Source organism: Camelus dromedarius, chromosome 24 (genome assembly GCF_036321535.1).
Source record: "Camelus dromedarius isolate mCamDro1 chromosome 24, mCamDro1.pat, whole genome shotgun sequence".
Classification (NCBI taxonomy): domain Eukaryota; kingdom Metazoa; phylum Chordata; class Mammalia; order Artiodactyla; family Camelidae; genus Camelus; species Camelus dromedarius.
The window spans coordinates 8,728,883-8,749,515 of NC_087459.1; the positions used below are offsets into that span (position 1 = coordinate 8,728,883).

At 52.1% G+C, this 20,633-nt stretch overlaps 2 protein-coding genes across 15 annotated transcripts in view; both read right to left on the minus strand.

Annotated features, from left to right (window-relative positions):
- Window positions 1–486: 486 nt before the first annotated feature.
- On the minus strand, window positions 487–9,631 carry RNPS1 (RNA binding protein with serine rich domain 1). 3 transcript variants are annotated; one of them, XM_010992592.3, is made up of 8 exons: window positions 9,483–9,615; window positions 6,339–6,526; window positions 5,945–6,100; window positions 5,120–5,311; window positions 4,710–4,812; window positions 4,254–4,407; window positions 2,033–2,174; window positions 487–1,498 (listed from the first exon to the last, which is right to left on the minus strand). In XM_010992592.3, the coding sequence occupies exons 2-8, from the start codon at window positions 6,407–6,409 to the stop codon at window positions 1,399–1,401; spliced, it is 918 nt and encodes a 305-aa protein (XP_010990894.1). In that variant the 5' UTR covers window positions 6,410–6,526; window positions 9,483–9,615; the 3' UTR covers window positions 487–1,398. The 3 variants fall into 3 exon arrangements, with proteins under 3 accessions (XP_010990894.1, XP_010990895.1, XP_031303271.1); XM_010992593.3 differs by having other exon boundaries at window positions 9,091–9,512; XM_031447411.2 differs by lacking the exon at window positions 6,339–6,526 and having other exon boundaries at window positions 9,483–9,631.
- A 7,437-nt stretch (window positions 9,632–17,068) lies between these two features.
- Window positions 17,069–20,633, minus strand: part of ABCA3 (ATP binding cassette subfamily A member 3) — a 43,981-nt gene continuing 40,416 nt past the window's right edge. For 11 of the 12 annotated variants that reach the window (XM_064478349.1, XM_064478348.1, XM_031447633.2 and 8 more), the window contains 5 exons: window positions 19,661–19,848; window positions 19,044–19,214; window positions 18,599–18,789; window positions 18,382–18,455; window positions 17,069–17,926 (listed from right to left, as the gene is read on the minus strand). In XM_064478349.1, coding sequence (XP_064334419.1) covers window positions 17,795–17,926; window positions 18,382–18,455; window positions 18,599–18,789; window positions 19,044–19,214; window positions 19,661–19,848 — 756 coding nt within the window. In that variant the 3' untranslated portion in view covers window positions 17,069–17,794. The remainder of the gene's footprint in view (window positions 17,927–18,381; window positions 18,456–18,598; window positions 18,790–19,043; window positions 19,215–19,660; window positions 19,849–20,633) is intronic. The other variant, XM_031447634.2, reaches the window with a different exon arrangement.

The window sequence follows — 20,633 nt, forward strand, 5'->3', positions numbered from 1 at the left end:
AGTAGGAAGGACTGCAGTGTTCCTCCACAAGGAAGGGAAAAGTGACACCGTGTTTGTATTTGCTGGAAAGTGCATGAAGAAACACTACCTGCAGGCAGTGGGATGGATGGCAAGCCCGAGATGCCCAGTAGTCCACAGCGTATTTCTGACCATTGGGTTTGAACACTGGACACAGGAAGGGCCAAGTACCACTGGTGGGTGATGGAGACTTGTTCTGTGACACCTTAAGCGTTTTTAATTCTTCCTTGGGGAACAAACTACTTTTTGAAGTGGAAAATAGTTTTTCCATGGCCACCTAAGATAACGGAAGCAAATGAGATCCACATTTCTGGCAGGCATTATCGGAAGTTCCTGGAAATTCAAAGGTGATAAAATACCTTTTTCTAAAGTGTGTCCACATAAGGAGCAACCCAACACTGAGGTACACTTCTGTTTCCCTGGTTGAAAGGTTCCGGAGGTGTGAGTTTGGAAATGAAACCAAAACACTTTTTAGGTAGCTGTGCTTTTAATTCTCACACACCTGAAGCTATCTTTGGGGCCAAGAGACAGGAAGGTGGCAGTGAACCCAACACTCATCTGCACTGTAATCCTAGGTTTATTCAACACAATCCTTTTACTCTACACAACAAAGTACAAACACAACAGTATCTAAAATGCTACAAAGTTACAAAACTCAAAACAGAAAATTTATAGTACTGACTGTACAATAAAAGTCAAGAAAAGCAATGTACACATTGCCAAGGTAACCTGCAGGACCACCGTGAATACCAGCACAACAGGGGGTTCCGTGATGACAATGCAGAGCTGGCTCTCAAGTTGCTCACCAATTTCAGAGAGAAAGGGAGACGTGGGATGTGTATGTGTATTTGTGCACACGCATATGAGCACATGTAAAAAGAACCATTTTAGACAAATAATAGGGTATTTGATCCTCACGGTCAGAAAAGACTCAAGCAGGGGAGCAGGGCCAGGCTAACAGGAACAGCAGCTGCAAAAGGTAGAGCCTTTCCTGGGGGAGCCTGCAGGCCAACAAGTGAGGGCATCACCAGGCCACCAGGTTGTCCCCAGGACATGTGTGGAATGAAAAACATGATCCCAGGCTGGGGGTGTACCACCTGGAGCCCCCTGCTCATCCCTGCTGGCTCTGCCACCAAACTGACAACATGGGAGCTTTCTAGCCAGAAAACTGGAGGGCATCCTTATAGGCACAATTCCAAGCCAACAACAATCCTGCAGCTGGAACTCCGCTGCCAGAGGAAACAACTCAACTGCTGTCTTTGCCTTCAAAGCCTGCCCGAGTGAGGGATTCCTTTCCTACTGATCACCTTTCAGCTAGAAAAGTGACAAAACTGAGTCAGATGGGTATAAGTCACAGGGGCAGAGCTTCAGTGGCCCTGCTTATCGGGAGGAGTTGGAGCTGGAGCGGCTCCTGTGGCGGCGGCGGCCGGGGGAGCGGGATCGCCGGCGTACGGGGGACCTGCGCCGAGGGGAACGTGACCTGTAGGAAGAGGAGAGATCACATCAGACACGAAGCAAACGCCCCGGAAGCAGCTCTGTATCTCGGACTACAAGGGTAAAGCTGCTTTCCCTCAGGAACGACTGTACACAGCTTCACACTTCAACACTTGAGCTAGGACAGCTCCCTTTGGATGGCACTGATATGGAACACTTGGGAAAGAAACATGTTCTGGAGACCAAAGGCACAACCCCAGGCTGTCTCCTGTTCTCCGAGGGCTGTGCAAAGTGCAGCTCAACACCACTAGCGCAGGACAGCCAAACACAGCATGAGCTGAACCTCCTGCGGGTCCCCCAATCAGGCAGCTATCTTTCCCTCCCTTTTCCCAGCTGAAAAGGATGGGATGAGCTCCAAAGGCCACATGTACTGCTTCCCCATACACAGCATGAGGTATAGGGGGCGGGTGGGGCTAAAAAAAGGTCCCAAACTCATGGTTCTCACATTACGTTTCTAAATAAAATAAACAAAAACTGGTCCCAATTAGTCAGTCCCCTATGAGACCCCAAAATGACTCACCTTCTCCTCATCCGTGGGGGTGACCGGCGCCACATGGGAGGTGGTGGTAGCATTCTCCTGGGAGGGCTGAATCGCCTGGGGGGTGGCCTAGGCCAGGGGGTCAGCACAGCAGTGGCAGTGATCTCCTGGCCATCGATTTGTCCTGTCAAAAAAAGGATAGTCACAAAATACCTAACAAACACTTACCCTGGGCTAGGCCCAACGTCAGACATGGTGAGCAAGACAGATGGGAGACTAGGGGGAACAAGGACAAATTACAATTGTCACAGGAAGAACCTCACAATTACTATTATTGGAGGTTTCATCAAAAAACTACGAGGGGGTATGGAACCTAATGGGGGACTCTATCTTGATGCACTGGGATGGCCTCCCAGAGGAAGTGTCATCCTAAAGAACATGCTAGAGTTTGCTATGTGAGGGAAAGGGTTGTGCCGCCCTGCCTTGAGCTGAAAGGTAGTGTCACACTTGAATTTTCTTAAGAACAGTGGGAAAGGGGCACGCAAGAGGAGAGGGAGGACCTGTCAGGGGGCTTTGGCAGGACTGATGGGGGTGAAACTAAGAACTCAAGGAGTAACTGGAATGTACATTCACCAGAGCTAGGTGATGGATCAGGTGAGCGAGCCCAGGGCTTAGCTGAAGGATGATCAGCACCAAGTTTCTGGATAAATTATGATTTCCTGAGGTGGGGCCTGAGAGGAGGAAGAGACTTCTAGCATGGGGGAACAAAATGAAACAAGATGTCAAAGCTGTCTTGGGAGTTTGAAACAAGTGCCTCAGGGAGGTGAGTCTGTGTGCAGCCAGTACTAAAATCACATGCATGAATGAAACTGCAGAACAGCGAGGGGAGGCAGCTCAGCACGGAGGCCCGAGGAGCCTGCAGGGTCTCAGGGAGAGAAAGAGCAAAGGAAACTGAGGCAGGGACCCAAGAATCCTAGGGGAGTGTGCACTTTGACCTCAGTCCAGGGAATGCTCAGGGGACCAAGCACAACCCTTGTGTACTCCCAAAGGGTGGAGAGATCCTTTATCTTCTCAGCTCCTACTTTCAAGGAAACTTCAAAGGTACTGAAGAGGTAACTCAGGAATCTGGGTCTATTTTCAGAACATACTCAAAAAGGCTTAACTGAAGTAAATACAGTCCAAGGTGGCCCCCGGCCCATGGCCAAAAGTCAGTCCAAATTAGGAATTTCATGGGTACCGACAATGTAACAATGAAGACAAAGCCATCCTCTGGCCAGCTGCCAGCAAAGGCCAGGTCCTTCTACTTTCTTTCTGGAGACAGCATGGAACTGTCCTATTCAGTGGTGCACAGCACAATACGGGGACACACGAAACAAAAAAAGTCCTACCAGAATCTTAAGACAACATGGAGTATTTATAATTCCATAAATCCTGAATATGCCCAAGTCTCCTGAATCTTTAGCAAGTGCTCAGATTGTCAAATACACAATGACCAACGGTCTCTAAATCAAAGGTGTGACTCACAAGGCCAAGACCTGATATGTGCAGAGATGAATCAGTTTATGCTGAACTCCTGAAACACTCCAGAGGGATTTAAGTAGACTGAAGTAGGGTTAGCAGCTATGAATCAAGGAAAATTTCCTAGCATATAAATTCTACCAGGGCTCAAGGGCAATTATCCAAAAAACAAACAACCCCCCCCCCCACAAAACTGTTAAGCTATTTACTGAGTGTATAACAAGGCCTTAAATCTATTCACAAGTGTTCAAATGTTGTTAAAACCATTTTGCCCAATACAAAGTAGCTATAAATGTCATACAGTTAAGATACAAGAATTTGGGAAATGGGTAAAATCTGTGAATTCAGCAAAATTCTCCTAAAAATTCTGCAATGTTAGCAAAACAGAAAATGACTGAGAGAATTAAAGAAAACATTCCCATATAAAAGCCATGCTTCACCATAATCTATTCTTTATATTAAAAAAACCCATTCATTTGATCCTTAAGCTTTTAACAGATTGAAATATTCTTAAAGTGCTAATATATTCATATTTGATGATTTTTTTTTAAAGAATAGTACTCCATAAAACATGTTTTTGGTAAACACACACCCACTGAGCAAGAACTAGAATCCTGAAAGAGCTCCAGGGAGATTCTTGCTTGCAGCCAGGTTGGAAATTGGTTCTAATCTCACGATGTGTGGTGGGCAGCTAGTCTTGGACAGTGGACAAGGGAGGTCAGCAGTGCTGGCAGGGTTTACTCACCTCCGTCCATATGCTTCAGCGCCTTCTCAGCCTCATCTGGATTCTCAAACTCTACATATGCATAGCCTTTAGATAGATGGGGGTGCATCCTTTCTACAGGCATGTCAATCATTTTAATTTTCCCATAGGTGGAGAATATCTCCATGATGTGATCCTAGGGAGAAAGAAGGGTCACTCTTAATGCTCACTCATCAACGACTTATGTAGAATTCACCACATAATGTCTACCACCCTGGCATTTGGCAGTAAATCTCCTAAATACACATATATAACACTTTCCATTGAAAGGAAGTAACCCATGCTCTGCTAGAAACACACACCATCAACTCAGCCCTTCGAAATGCTACTTTCTAAGTTCACCTTCTGGCAGAGGCCTGTTTCTCCAGTTTTCCACTGCAAAAATTTGCAAAAAGAGACACACCCCACTGTCCACCAGACAGAAACAAGATTCCTCACCTTGGTCACATTCCTGGTGAGCCTCCCAATGTGCACTTTGGTGGGTTTAGGGGAAGGACTCCGCCTTTTCCTTTCCTTTTCATCTCTTTTGGGTGGTTTGGATCTGATTTAAAAAAAAAAAAAACACCAGAAACAATCTGTCAAGTCAAAAAGTTTTAGGTGGGGGATATTAACCACTAGTACGACAGGTTTTCATAAGGAAGCTTTTCCTACCAGTTCACATATATTATTCATCTCAGAAATCCTATTAAGATAAAAAGACTCCTTTTTGGGTCTTTTATAACAACTAAGGTAACTTTAAAGCCCCCAGTTTGTTAAGTTTAGGTCCCTAGATAATTCTCAAGTCTTGGGAGGAGATCCCCCCAAACCAACCACTCCTGGGCAAGAAGCCGTGCTGGGAAGGAGCTCACTTGGAGCGGGACCGCCGCCTATTGTCGTGTCTGCGCCGAGAAGGACTCGGAGAGCCAGAGGAGCTGCTGGAGCTGGAGCTGCGGGATGTACTGGAACTTCCTGAGCGGCTTGATGCCGAAGATGAGCTAGAGCCACTGCTTGAGCCTGTGCTGGTGCTGGAGCCCGAGCTGGAGGTAGAGCTGGACCGAGACCTGAGGGGAGAGATGCAGGAGGTCATGGACAACAGTTGTGGGAGCAGCACTGCTTCACAGCACAGACAGGCCAGCAGGTGCTCCCAAGAGGAAACCGCTGCCCTTGTATTTTCAAGCCTCACTGCCTTCTCCAGCGGGGAGAACATTTACATCCCCCAATCCCCGCCCTAAGCCAAAGCCCTAGGTAAGGACACAAAATAGCATTTGTATTGTGCAGTGACAGGAAAGGAAGAATGAGCTGCTTCCTTCTTACACAGAAGCCTTGCCTACTGAGAGGTAAAGAAGGAGCCTGACAAATCAGAACCGCCAACTCTGCTTGGAGGGCAGCTACTGACTGAACCAGGCTCAACTGAAGGAAAAGGGAGCTCGAGCCTAGGGCAATCCAATGACAAGTCCAAATAAAAAAAGCACTTGAGAGAAAAACATCCCAGGAAGTCCCATTCCTCAACATCTCTAGAAAAGAAAAAAATCCCAACACCATCTTCTATATAGAATCAGAGCAAACCCCAAACCAGTTTGCCATAAATTAGGGTCTCTCTTAATAATCTGAGTAAGTTTTCTTTGTAAATACTTAAGAAGACATAGCAGGTGTGGAAGTGAGGCCCCTGCAGTGTTCTAACCCATCAGCCCCACCTGGTGCTGCTGCTACCACTGGAAGCACTGCGCCTCTTTCGAGTTTTGTCCCTGCCACGATCCTTCTCGCTTGACTCCTTGGTGGCTCCTTTATCTTTAGAGCGATCCTTGGACTTCTCATCAGAGCGGTCTTTGCGCTTGGTAGGAGAAGGAGCCCTGGATAGTGAGGAAGAGTGTGAGATAGATGCCTCTTTGACTGGACCCTGAAACAATAGCAAACCCAAAGGGGGATCCAAAGGGCTACAGAAATCCCAGGCAATCACAGAGCAAAATGATCTGTGGCTTAGGACACTTTCACTGTAAAATTCAAGGCAATTCCAATCATCCCCTTTCTGAGGGTCCTAGTAATGAACACCCCCAAAGTAGCACTAGAAAAATCTAACAGAAGGATTACCTAGTGCTGGACTTTTTATTATTTTCTTTGACTCCTAGCAAGCTCTTCTTTTTCACTCCTGATAAATCCATTCTCCCCTTCTGAGGTGTTCAAAGCAGCAATGGCGGCCTCACTTATCTGAACTCTCACTTCTAACTTGAGTCTGAGAAACGATCCCTAATCGATTGCAATTTACGCCAAAGTGCAGCCTAATAACAAGATAAAAGGATTTACAGAGTAAATTGGCAAGGCAACAAATCCACTTTGCAGTCAAAAGCTCAGCACAAAAGGCAGCAAGGAACACAGTAAGCAGCAAACACCCACAAAGCTGGGAACACGCAGGGGACCATCACCATTTCCTCAGGGAGGATCCCACCCCCACAGAAGGCACAGGTAGAACTGTCATCTCGGCTAGTCTTTTTCTTAAGGAAACAGTGGTGATGCCCATCACTGTTAATTTACAGGTGGTTCAATACCTGTTTTTTCACTCATCAGTTGAATGATGAGCCCTCTACAGCCCTTTAGAAATACTACAGCACCACATTTACATGCAGAACAGAGAAAAACCTAACTGATAGGATTACCAATAGCATTAGATCTCTTGTTTCATTGCTGTAATTTCTTTGTAGGATACATTGGATATATGATATGACTGGAAGCAAAAACCATTTCAAAAGTGACTGGTACCAGCATCAAAACATTTAATATCCAAATACAAATAAAATGTCCTCTATGAACATTAAAATAGTAATAAAAATAACACATTAATAACTAGCCATTGTAAACACTGAACTTTGATGATATGCACATGGAAGTACTATGGGGAAGTATACCAAAGCCTGCAATTTACTTTGAAATGCAGTAAGATTGATGGGTGGCTAGATATAAAGCAAATATGAGATGTAACTTGTAGAATCTAGGTGGTGGTTACGTGGATATTCAACGCACAATTTTTTCCCAACTTTTCTGTACGTTCAGATTTTTTCAAAAATAATTTTTTTTAGGAAGAAGTAAACAATGAAATTGGATGAGTTATGGCACCTTAAGGGTTTAGCTAAGTGCCTGAACTGCAATATGTGCTCAGTAAATGGTCATTAGTAAATACTACTCAAGAACAAATTATTAATTCATTATGTGCCTGTTCCCTGGGGACCGTTGCCTTTAATATCTCCAGTAAGGTTTTGTACAATTTGCTTGAGCGAAGAGCTCAGGATGTTAGCCTCGAGTACTACTATTCCACCTTCCTCAACAGCCTATAAATAACCTGAACACAGCACATCAATTGGGATCTTGTTTATACATGTGTAGTGGTGCCAAAATGCTGAATAAACATTCTGACTCAAGAAAGAGCATCCAGCTGTGGACAATCAAATGAGAGTGCAGAACAGAGTATCACCTTTGTGGCTCTTTTCCAGGGCCATAAAATCTTTTAAGACGTTTTATTTTAAAGCAGTAAGGTATAAATAATGAACAGGCAACAATAAATAAGGTTGGTGTCCCTGGACAATCAGTGAGTATGATTCAGTGGTTAAGAGTCTGGAGTCAGCCTGCCTGGGTTTGACTCAAAGCTCTGTTGTGTGATCTTGGAAAAATCACTTAACCTTTCTGAGCCTCTATTTGTCATTAGCATTATGGTGACACATACAGTTCTTACAATTCATAGTTATCAACAACACTAATCAAATTAACCATAAAAGAGATTTAACACCTAGTTAAGGCTCAATAAACGCTAGCTAATATTAGAAGAAAGGAGTTGGAGGTTCTTTTCCCACATAATCTCTCGACTGTAAGGTTACACACCATCTCTGAATGCTCAACAAGGGTCCCTGGACCCCCCCCCCCCATTAGGATCACCAAGAGCAGTACTGTCCAATAGAGAGCAAGCTACAAGTGTACCCCCAAATTTTCAAAGAGCCACATTACAAAAGCTATACGTTAAAGACTGAAGATAACTTTCAGTAAAGTATTTGACACGGTATAGCCCAAATATTACCTTTTCACCAATCAGTATACACATTTATTCATAAAATTCACACAAACCCCCACCACTAAATCTTTTAAACACCTCAGTTGGGGCTAGGTATATTTCAAGTGTTCAACAGCCATGTGTGGCAAATGGCTACCTTACTGACTCACTGAACAGTTGAACTAGAGTGTAGATTCCTGGGCCCCATTCAGGTCCTAAAGATCCGCTCGGATGCAGATCTTTGTGAAACTTTGTAAAAACAAGCACCACCGGTGATTCTTAAAATCCTAAAAATTAAGACGCTTTGCTGGGTGGGGCCTGAGTGGTAGAAAGCAAAGGTTGAAGTTCTCTGTTTACATAAGTTCAGGTAACAGCACAGGACCTTGGTTACCTCCCCCATCCTCCGGAAAGGTGCGCGTCCAACAGCCAGAGAGAGAGAACAATTAGTTAAATTTCGAGTAGATGGCGTTTCAGGTCACATCTTCAGAGCACCTTCCCCATTTAAAAGGACATTTTAGGTACAATGTGAAATAACAAAATAGAAAAGCCCTGTCTCTCCTCCAATGATTTTAACCTTCCCGTATCCTCCCTTCTGGGTTAAACCGTCGAACTGAGCTCCAAGACATTAGCGGCTGTATCCCCAAGGATATGAGAACAGCCCTCAGGAGCCCGGCAAACATTCCTGGGGGCGATGTTTGAGTTAATGAATTCGAAGGGAGGATCCAGGGCATCCCATAAAGCAACTCCACACCCACCGGCACCGGCCCTGCACGCGACCTCGCCGCCCCCCCGTCCGCGTTCACTCACAACTCCCCAGTCCAGGCGCCAGGCCACGAGCACTTCCAGGGCAGGGCCCGGCGATGCGGGCCTGGGTCTCCAGCCCGACGAGAGAGCCCTGAGGACAGAGGCCAGGGTCCCGGGTGCTCCAGATCCCGCGGGCCTCACTGGGCCCGCCGCAGAGCGGACGAAGCGAGGGCACCCTTCCGCCCGCCGCAGCCTCGACCACTTCCGGGCCGCGGCCTCGGCGCCTCCCACTCAGCCCGCCCCGGGCCACACTCTTTCTTCTCAGCCACTGCGCTGCGCCGCCAGGCTGCCGTTGCAACCGCGGGACCGGGAGACGGGTGGGCTCCACGATGCGCCCAGCCGAGCCTAGTGGGTGGTTCCCGAAGCTCGGATGGGGTCGGATTCCCACAACTTACATCTTCCCGCCGCCGCGGCCGCGACCTCGTCCCGCTCTCCTCAGCCGCTGAGGCTGGCGCCGCTCTGTCGTCAGGGTTAGGGAGCGGGAAGGCGCCGTCGTCCGGCGCGCAGCGATGACGTAGAGCGCCTTAGCCAATGGGCGCGAGCGAAGGGAGTGTTAAAGGGCCAGGGCCGTTTGTGGCGAACAGCGTCGGGGTGCTTACTCTGTCTCCCTCTCTGGAGGGATGTCTGGGGCTGCCTCGGGCTGGCTGCGCCCCTCGTGGGGCCGGAAAATTGGCAGCTTGCTGGGGCTGGGAGGGCTGCGCCATGTGGGAAGCTTGAGGGCTAGCTCGGAGAATGTTAACGCGGTCGCGGCCCCGCCCCTTGCTTTGCGCACGCGCAGTGGGCTAGCGGCGCTCCTGGCGGCATCCCAGGGCACTGTGGTCGAGACCCAGTAGCTTCGCGCCCAGCGTGGCTGGGCCGCGGGGCAGTGGGGATGCTGGAGCGTTTGCGGGCGCTGCGGCCTCTCGCGGCCGGCCATGGGGACCTGCAGGGTAGAGGCGGCTCAGAGGGCGAGACCTTTGCGGGGATGGGTTCATGCGGTTAAAAACCATTGGTGGTGTGAGGGGTGACCGCGTAGACGCAGCTTCTGCGCCAGGCGATCTTGGCTGGGGGGGAGAAGACAGTGGGCAGTGCAACCAGAACGAAAGGGCAGCAAAAGGCAGATAGAAGACAAGGCGCAGATGGGGAGGCGCTTCTGAGGAGATGACACTGCAGCTATGACTCGAGTGGAAGGGCGCACTCGGCAGTGAGAAAGAACAGCAGGTACAAAGATGTGGAGGCTCACTGGAAGAAGCGAAGGGAGGCCGGTGTGGTCAGTGCGGCAGCTTGAAGGCCGGGGCTTGGAAGGTGGAGTTTCTCGGTTGGGGGCGGGGCGACTTGGGAGATGTGCAGGATACAGTGCCAAGGCTTCATCCCCCAGCGGGTGGACGGTGCAGGCTGGAAGGCACTGTCAAGACCCTTTTGGCAAAGGCAGGAGAGGTGAGGATTAGAGGCCCAGAACTAGGCAGGAGGCTGTCGGAGTAAAACCCTGCATTGAGGAGCCAGGGCTCCCGAGTTTTGTTTACCTCTGTGTACCTCCCCTCCCAAAGCTGTGCCAGGCAAGCAATCAGTGCTGACTGACTGTTAGTGGGAGGAAGGAAGGCGCACCCTGGCCCAGACACTGTCTGAATAGGTAGGTGCAGCAAGGAAGACAAGGGAACAGGTCCAAGGTGCTGTTTTGCGGGGAAAGAACCAGTGTGACTTGGAGATGGATTAGATATCAGGGGAAAGGACAGGAAAGAGACAATAATGCAGCTTGGTGGCCCTAGATGGATGGATGGATGGATGGATGGATGGTGCTTTGTTTGCAGTCTGCAAGTCATTGCTTTCTGTTCTGTGTGATTTTCCCAGCCAGTGGATGGTGACTCGTTTCCCTGGTCCAGTCTGTCTGGCCCTGTCCAGCAGTGTCAAGTGTGCTGCTAACAGCTTACCCTGGGCTGAGGGTTGTCTGAGGAGTTGGGGACAAAAGACAGCCTAGGAGGAGCAGCCTGCCTCCTGAGTCCTCTCTGCTGAGGCACCAACACACTCCTGGGGGTGGGGGTTGGCAGGCAGGGTCAGTCTGGGTCCTAGTTCTCCCTTTGGATTTAGATTTGGGGAGGTGGAGCATTTAGAGCAAGTTAAATTCCCTGCATCACTGTGACATCTGCTGTGGTCACTCATGGAGGCAGAAGTGAACAGGAGGACAGTTTTGGCCCTGTAGTGGTGCAGGAGCCCAGAGGGTTGGTGTTGGGGATGGTGTGGCCTTGGTGGGCCAGCCTGCAGCACCTGGAGGTCTGTGCGGGGGCCATGGCAACATATGAGAGCCCCACACATCCTGGGCCAAGTCAGTGTGTGCCTGAAAGGCCCCAAATTCAGAAAGGCCTTTGCCCTGGGACCCAGTGACCGTGGGGCAGGCAAGTTATCCCCACTATGGTGAATGGAGGGTGGGGACACAGCCTGCTGGGCTGACAGCCCTTTCTGGTGTTTTTTTTTTTAATGCTCTAAAATAATATAATTTGGCATGAGTATATATTTTTAACACATTTTATATTAAGTCTAAAAGCATGATTTATTCAACCCCTTTTGAATTTAATCAAATTTGTTTCTAAATATTGTTGATTTTATTATCAAGTGTGTTATCAGCTGTTGAGCATTAAAATTTGAGCATCTTGGCTTTTGCCATTTTGAGAATCAGCAGAATGTATTTGGAAAGAACATGAGAAAATAAAACTCTGGAGGTCCCCTGACCCCAGCCTTCCAGGAATCCGGAGTTTCTCCCATCCCAGCCCCCAGTGCAAACCTGCTGAGGCCATGGGGATTGAGTCCTGGGATCTGTGGCATTTGGGGACCTCAGGAAGTCTTTGGCCCAGTTTGATGGAGGAGGTGGGTCAGGGCTCTTGTGGGCAGGGCAATGGGCAGCTGGCCCCAGGGCTGGAGCTCTACACCACATGCATCCTTTGGGTTCTGGCCACTGTCCTGAGCCCCCTTCCCTTTTCCCCCAGGGCCGAGGGCCACCTACTGATGATGTGGGGCTGCACTCATTTTGAGAGCATACCCACCAAGGCAGAATGTTCCCTCTGCCTTTATCCTCTGTGGGCCTGATGGCCTCTGCAGTGCTTGCCCTTGGAGGCTGGTAACCTGTCACACTGAAAGGATCAGGGTGGGGAGGGTAGAGCTCAGTGGTAGAGTGTGTGCTTAGCATGCACGAGGTCCTGGGTTCAATCCCTAGTACCTCCATTAGAAAATAAACACCTGCCCCTAAACAACAACAATAACAGAGAAACAAAAAGGAATTGTTTGGAAAAAACCAAAAAGGTCAGGAATGGCCTGGGTTGGGTTGGAGGTCACAGTGGGCCACACAGGAGCTATGAGCAGGCATTGCATCCCCTTGTAAATGATGTCAAAGAAGCACTTCAACCCATTACTGACAGACTCTGTGCCAAGGGTGGGCATGGCCCAGCCAGGTGGAAGAAAGGGGTTTGGGTGGGGCCAGGGAGGTCATGATGGCTTGGTGACCCTGGAGGAGGCATTAGAAGAGGAGGTGTGTCAACAAGACCTGGCTCCTATCTGTGGGGCTACCTGTAGCCTGTAGCCCCTGAAGGCGCCCAGGAGGAGGCGCTGACTGGTCCGCCTGGGTCTGAAAGGGCCAACCAGCCAGTTAGGGTCTGGAGCTGTGGTGAGGCCTCCCCAGCTCCAGGTGAGCTGTGTCCCCAAGGTGTGGGGGTGTTGGGGGTGCCACAGGGCCAGGGGCTGCTGAACAGTGGGCTTGGGAGCTGGTTTTCATGCTTGAAGCCCCATGACCGCTTCTGCCCTGAGGAGGTCAAGCAGAGTAATCCCTGAGCTGCCCACCTTGGAGCTGTCACAGGGGGCTAGGAGGGGCCCGGCCAGAACTGACAGAGAAGGAAAGCCGGTGTGCCACAGTGCTGGGTGAGCCGCCCTGGCCTCTGGCTGGTCCCAGGCCCACCTCTGGCCATCTGCAGCCAGTGGATTTGGGGCTTCTCTGACGTTGGAGGCATCTGATGCGGCATCTGTGGGGTGTGGGCCGGGCCCCAGGAGCGGGGCCTGGGCAGCCCCGTGTATTGAGGAAAGAAGGCAGGGCCCCCGCTCCCTGGGCCTGACCCGCAGCTTCAGCCCCTTCTGCAGCCTGCTCAAAGCCTACGCCACGTGTGCCCATCAGGTGGGGATGAGACTCTGGGGACCAGGGCTGTGCTGCTTCCTGGCTGTTTCTCCTTGGGCGTCTGTGGGGGTTGGGACTGCTGTCTTGGTGCCCCTTCTTGGGCAGTCCCCGGGCCCACATACCCTGAACCCCCCTTCTGAATGTCCCCTTAGGGTGCCCTGCCCTTCCTTGGGGAAGGGAGGGGTTTTGCGGGGGCTTGAACATTCCAGGGCTTGGGTGTGGACCTGAGTCAGGGTTCAGGAAATTGGGCCTTGTGTCTGGAGGGGGTGGAATATCATGCATTTGGCCTGCTGGCCTCAGCTGTAGGGTCGGGTAAGCAGCCTAACCCTGACTTTGGTGTTGGGGGTACCTCTTGGAACCCCTTTGTGCCATCTCCTTGATGCAAGAGTGGGTAGAGTTTAATCCTTCCGGACCCAGGTGAACCCAGTCTGACATCCCAGGAATGTCCCTCTGTCTGCAGGTGGGGCTCTGGTCCGTAGCACAGCCAGCAGGGTCTGGGTGAGCGTGGGCGGCACTGACCTTCACACTGACTGTGTGAGAGAGGGGGTTCCCCAGAGGGCCTTGTCAGCTTATGCCGTGAATGTTGTGCTGCTCCCCAGAGGTGAGGTGAACAGCAGCTGTCGTGGGGTGTCACTCAGATGGAGCAGCAGGAATCAGCTGCCCTGGCTGGTGGGCTAGCCCCGGGGCTAGGCTTTTGGAACCCTCTCTCCCTTGTCCCCAGGCTCTGGCCCTGTAGGTGTCAAGTCTGACTGCCTTGGGGCCTTAGGATGTCACTGCCTCTGTGTGTTCAAGGAATTAAGTGAGTTCAGGCTGGGCTGGTGGTGTGTCAGTCCACTCCAGGCAGGCAGGGCAAGCTCCTCCTCCACCTGGTGTGTGTGGTTATCCCCAGACAGCTTGTGGCCACCCCTGGACCTGCCTTCCAGCCTCCCCTCCAGGTGCTGGCCTTGGCTCACTCCTTCATCTTGGGTTCCCTGCCTCAGTCTTGTCTGCTGCTTTGTGAGACTGGGCCAGGGGTCCCTGGGACTTGGATGGCCTTGGCTTCCCCTTGAGTCCCGGACTAAAGATTGGAATTTACCGAGAAAGAAACTGTCCAGTGTGTTTTGCTTTTCTGAGCCCCTACAACCAAAGGGCTAGGGTCCTCTGTGGGGGATGGGGAAGTGGGCCCTAGGGTGTGGCCACAGACCAGCAGAAGTGGCCATAACCAGGTCTTCCTGGGTGAGGTGGGGTCTCACCAGCTCAGGTGGACAATAAAGGCATGCATGAGTCCGCTGGTGGGACCACTTCGTTGGGGAGGCTAGCCTGCCCACTACAGTCATGGCAGGGATTGCGGTTGTGTCCTGGTGTTTGAGTTTCTTTGGGTGCCAGTTAATAAAAGACTGCGTGTCCCAGCTGCCTGTGTCTGGGGCAGCTATGTGCCTGTGTTTTGGATGATGCAATGGACGTGGAAGCATGTGACACCCAGGAGTTGTGCCCTCCTGCTCCTCCCTTTGCTTCCTGTTCATTCTATGTGGAAGTCTTGGTGGCACCTTGGACCCTGAGAGGTGACCTTGAGGAGGGAGGCCTGCACCTGGATGGAGCAGGCCGATGGAGTTTGGCTCCCTGAGACCTTGACCAGAGTGCCCAGACTGCCTTCTGTGGACTTTGTACTTGGCAGAGAAATAAACTCGTCTTTTTAAACCACTGCAAAGTCTTCATTTGGGCGGAGCTGTTCCCGTGGCCTGGGGGTGGGTCTCTTTGTCCTGTGACCTGCTGCGTGGCAGCCCTTCCCCACGGTGAAGGCAGTGGAGGGGCTCGGCCTTCAGGCCCCACCCAATAGTGGGGTCGCCCCACCTTCCCCACGAGCCTGCTCTCCTTCCTCCTCACAGGGGCTTTTGGTTCTGAGTACAGCTGTCAGACTGCAGGACTATCCACGTGTCCACCGCCTGTTTCAGTTGAGGGCAGGACTGGGCAGGACAGGTCAGGCCCTGACATGGTCTCTGCCCCTTGGGAGCCCTGGACCAGGCCGTGCAGGGAAGGGAAGGCACAACCTTGGCTCCTGGGTCTCCTAACTGCTGGTGGAGGCAGGGCAGGAGCTGAGTCCCTAAGAACGGCCTCACCCGGCAGATGCAGCAGCTCTTTGGGACCAGCATCTCCAGGGACCGTCTGGGCCCAGAGGTCTAAGTAGGGTGGAGTAGGAATGGGTGCAGGAGTAAACCAGGCACACTCTCCTGTCAGGGAGTCGAGGGTCCCGCCCCACCCCTGAGCTCAAACCAAAGCTGCCAGGGCTTGGGGGCAGGGATTCTGAGGCCCCAATCCTGGCTCCTTGAAGACAGTTGGCTCCAATGCTGGGTTTCCAGCAGCCTTGCAGATGACCCAGGGGTACTGCGTGGACCCTAGCAGCAGTGCCCTTTTCTGCTGCTCCTGGGGTCCCTCCTAAGTGTCTCTCCTGCAACTGCCTAGGCTCCACGTGTGGGTGCAGTCGTGGGCTCCTCCCACAGGCCCCAGAGTCCTCTGGGCTCTCCCCTGACTGTGCCGTGTGCCTCCCCTCAGGTCCCCGCTGCTGCAGCCTTGGCTGTGCCTGCATCATCCTCTCCATAGCTGCTGACTTGTCTTCCAAAAGGGATTTCTGATCATGACAGCCCCTGCTTTTCGTCCTTCCCGTCCCTTCTGCACCAACCTCTCCACCTTATCTCCCATTAACAAACCCACTTCTCCCTGGGCTAGTGCAGTCTGATTTCATGTGTATGTGCTTGACATATGCTGTTCCTTCAGTGCTGTTTTGTGGTATCAAAGGAGAAAAGTGATAAATTTCTAAATCTTTAACAAGTAGGCTTAAAACCAAGGCCAGGATGTGCTGCAGTAGGGCTGTTGGGGGATGTGTGGCCACGCTGTGCTGGCCTCTGCCCTCCTCCTAGACCTGGCAAACCCAACACGGCCGCAGCACCACAGCACCTGAAGACAAGTCACAGCCTACCTCTCGGAAGGTGTTTTCTGTTGGGCAACGTTTAGGACTGCAGCGACTCCTGTGTTTTTTTATAATGTGGAAATTAATGATGATAGTTTGAAGAATTTTAAAGGGAATAAAAAAGCTAATGGAAACTATGTGCAGCGTTCATAAACACTGAGGGACTTGCAGATGTTAACTACTATATATAAAGTAGGTAAACAGCAAGGTCCTACTGTATAGCACTACATTCAATACCTTATAATAGCCTGTAATAAAAAGAATATGAAAAGGAATATATATAAAATTGAATCACTATGCCGTACAGCAGTAATTAACACAACATTGTAAGCTGACTATACTTCAATAAAAAATTTTAAAAAATCAAATCAATGTTAAAAAAAAAAACTCTGAGAGACTGATGAAAATGCAGATTTGAAACTGTAGCAAATGAACCAGAGTGATGAAAACAAGTATTTTCTAAAATTATGAATTCTAAGGGAATGTAAAAGGCACAGGGATTCAAATCACAGAAATTCAGAAAGCTGAAAGAAATGAGAGTGAGTAAATAAAAAGGCAGCTGACGCTGAAGAAGATTCTTCTGGAAAATGGCGCGTAAAGCCCATGAGTGTCCCTGGAGCCAGAGGCCTCCTGCCCCCCCGGGGCCGCACCCTCCTACGCCCACCCTACACTCTTCCTGCTGTGGATGAAGGGTCTGTTGGTGGCCATTTATCTGACCTGCTTTTGCACTTGCATTTCTGGCTGATTCCTTCACCTCATGGCAGTGAGTTCTGCAAGTTTACTACATGTTGGGAAAACAAGCTCTTGCTTTTGTCTGTGAAACTTGATACAGCAGGTTTGTGTTGTGGTGTGGGTGAGTGACTGGGCTGGGGAGCCCATCCTGTGACTCACAGACCACAGCCGTGTTCCCTCCCAACCTTTATTTTCCAGACAGTTACCACGCATCAGGTACACCCTTCATGGATGGACGCTCAGCCCGGCAGTGGTTCCCAACTGGCCTCCTGGTCCCTGGCTTCTCAGGGAACGGAGGATTGTCCCCCTCCCCTCGCTGGCCGCCTCTGGAAGACGCTGGTGGGTTGATGCCCAGTGCAGGGTCCACTCTGTCCGGGGCAGCGTCCACGCTCTGAGGAGCAGGGACTCCTAGGACACCCAGCTGAACTGGAAGCCAAGACCTCAGCGCCTGATCCAGCCACATGTCCCCTGAGGATGGCGACAGGCGACTTTCTGTTCCTTCTGGGCAGCCTAGTGAGCCAGGTGCCATCTGTCTTGCTGGCTTCCTGTTTCACCCTAGGGGAGCTCTGAGCCAGGTGTGAACATGGGGGCGTCTCTGGGTGCTCTCCTCAGGTCAATGAGGCCTCTTCCTGGATGGCTTTCCGCCCAAAGACCCCGACTTGCCCGCACAGACTGCTGGATCTGCTCTTGGTAGGGATCTGGAGTTCTGGAGAGTGGGCTTCGGCGACTGCCTGAGACATGGATGTTCACATGCTGATTCCCAGTGTGAGGGCACCGGTACACCCGGTCCATACTGTGCCTTGATTCTCAAATCCATCATAGAAAACAGTGATCAAAAATGAGGGTGCAGGATAAGGTGAACTCACAGGGAGAGGATGCCCACCTGTGTGCCTGGCTCCTCACGGCCCCTCATCCTCGCTGAGCGGCTGCAGATGAGCGAAGCTCAGGAAGACTTGCTCCAGCGAGATCTGGCTCACAGAGTAGTCGTCCACATCGTACTTCTCCTTGGCCTTCTCCAGAACACCAAACACCTTTGGGGAGCAGAAAACCCACAGTTAACAAGCCAGGGCCCGGCTCCTTGGCTGGTTGGGGAGTCCTCTGGCCATAAAGGGTGGTAAGGGCCCCAGAGATCCTACCCTTGCCCCGGCCCGGCCTCTGGAGCACCCATGGGAGTGGGCGTGTGCTCCCAGGGAGAGAAGGTGGGCTGCAGGGGGTTAGCAGGCTTCGTCCTGAGTCTTCCCGGCTCAGAGTATGACCTCGGGCAAGCTGTGTTCCCTCTCTGGGTCAATTTCCTTTTCTGCATCAAATTTTTTCCAACTCAAATATTTCAGATATAAACCCCCAAACCTAGCAGTTACTAGGGTGAGTGTTAGAGCAAAAACTGAAAGGGATTCCTTCTTGGAAAGAGCTTGGAATCACCATAGGAGTGATTGTTGGAGGGACCAACCCTAGATACAGCTGAGGCCTGGTGGGGGCCCAAGCTCACCTTCGCCCAGCTGAGGTCAGCGCCAGGCAGGTGGTAATGGACCATCCCTTGGTGCTCATCTTCCAGGACGCTGCCTGCACAAAGGAGAGACCGTGTCCCCGTGAGGGTTAGACTGGAGGGCCAGGGGAGGGGGGCCTGGGCCCATCAAATCACAGCCCTCATCCTGGGGGTCAGGGATGGACAGACGCACAGACACCCTCTGCACAGTGGCACACACCTGGGAAGGTCAGGTCCACGAATGCCTTGAACTCCTCCAGGGCCTCCTGCTGCCCATCGCTCCGGATCTTGGCCCGTAGGGAGTAGCCGCTACCAAACTTGCTCTTGAGGTGCTGGGGGCTGCCTAGGCACTTGAACTGACCCTGCACCATGATGGCCAGCCGGGTGCACAAGGCCTCACACTCCTCCATGCTGGGGAGAGGGGGCAGAGGCCTGGTATCACACTGGGGGATGCTGATGCCCGCCCTCCACGTCAAAAGCTGTGCACATGGGAAAGCGTCGATGCCCAGATCACACTGTTCCTGATTCCCATGCCCACACGATAGAGCCTGGGGACTCTCCTCACAGACTCTTCACCAGCTGCTGATGGGTCTTCTGTCCACCCAGTCCCTCCCACAGCCCCCATGGGAGGCTCTTCCACTGACCCACAGAGACCCTGGCTGTACCTGTGGGAGGTGATGACGATGGCCTTGCCAGACTCTCGGGCTCTTGCCACGGTATCCCAGAGCAGGCGCCGGGCCACGGGGTCCATGCCAGTGGACGGCTCGTCCAGGAAGATGACCGCAGGCTCTCCAAGCAGGGCGATGCCAGCACTCAGCTTCCGCTTGTTGCCGCCGCTGGAGCAGATGGGGTGCAGGGGAAGGCAAGGCCGATTAGTGTGGGATCCCCAGGTCCCAGTAGAGGACTGGGCCCAGTGATGGCAGAGTGCCCCAGGTGAAGAGGAATGAGGTGAGCATTCCTGGAAAGCCCACCTCATGGAATTGAAGGCCCTAGAGAGAGCTGTGCCCTGGGGGTTGGTCCACAGCCACACAAAGAACAGTTAGACCACCTGTCTCCACCTAAGGGGGCCTGACTGGGGCCCTGACATCACCTGTGCTGCCCTTGCCTCCAGGTGGCAGTCCCTCTCACCTGGCGTTGCCTGTGTCGTGCTACCAAATCCCTGTTGACCCTGGAACAGTGAGTAGGAGCTCCAGACCCTGACCTGTGTACCACCCCCCGCTGGTAAGAGAGACCTGGGGTCACTGAGTCAGGGGGCATGGGAGGGGCCAGGGCACAAGTGCACCTGTACGTCCTGACCAGCTTGTTGGCATGTGGCTCTAGTAGCAGGCCCCGCAGCGTGTTCTCCACGCAGGCACCGATGTGACGCTCAGGGATGCCCCGGAGCCGGGCATACATGACCAGTGTCTCCCGGCCCGTCATGTGGTCCAGCAGGGCATCAAACTGGGGGCAGTAGCCGATCTGCTGCCGCACCTGGGGTTAGAACACAGCCAGGAGGCAGCAGGTCAGAGGGTTTCTGTCTGTGGATCTGTCCAGGGTGGTCCATCAGCCAGTGCCCAGGCCCTGGCACCGCCCTCTGCTGAAGCCCCCCAACAGCACTTATGTGGGGACATGGGAGGGACTCGGCCAGCTCAGGGGCCAGGGGGCACTGGCACCCAGACTGCCACACACCAAGGGGTCACAGATGGGCCCCAGAGGTGCTGGGGGCTGCCTAGGCACTTGAACTGACCCTGTACCATGATGGCCAGCCGGGTGCACAAGGCCTCACACTCCTCCATGCTGGGGAGAGGGAACGGAGGGTTGTCCCCCTCCCCTTGCTGGCCACCTCCGGAAGACGCTGGTGGGATGATGCCGGGCGCAAGGCCCACTCTGTCCGGCACAGCGTCAACACTCTGAGGAGCAGGGACTCCTAGGACACCCGGCTGAACTACCCAAGGGCAGCATGGGGGTGGACTGGTCCAAGAATGTACTCAGCATCCAAAGAAACCATGCCCACGCACTGCTTTGCAGCTGATAGATACACACTTGTATTCAACAAACATCTAATGTGTGCTGGGACCTTTCTTTTCCTCCTTCTATTAAGAGATATTTGCTGGCAACACCTTTGGGGTGGGGCCTGGCCTGGGCAAATGACCACACCACTGTCTCCAGCCACCTTCAGCAGCTGGTGGAGGATGGGCAAGCCTGGCTTCTCGGGATTCCAGAGATGGGGTTTCTTTTTCTTTACACTCCTTGGGGTTCTTAGGCTCCCAGAATCT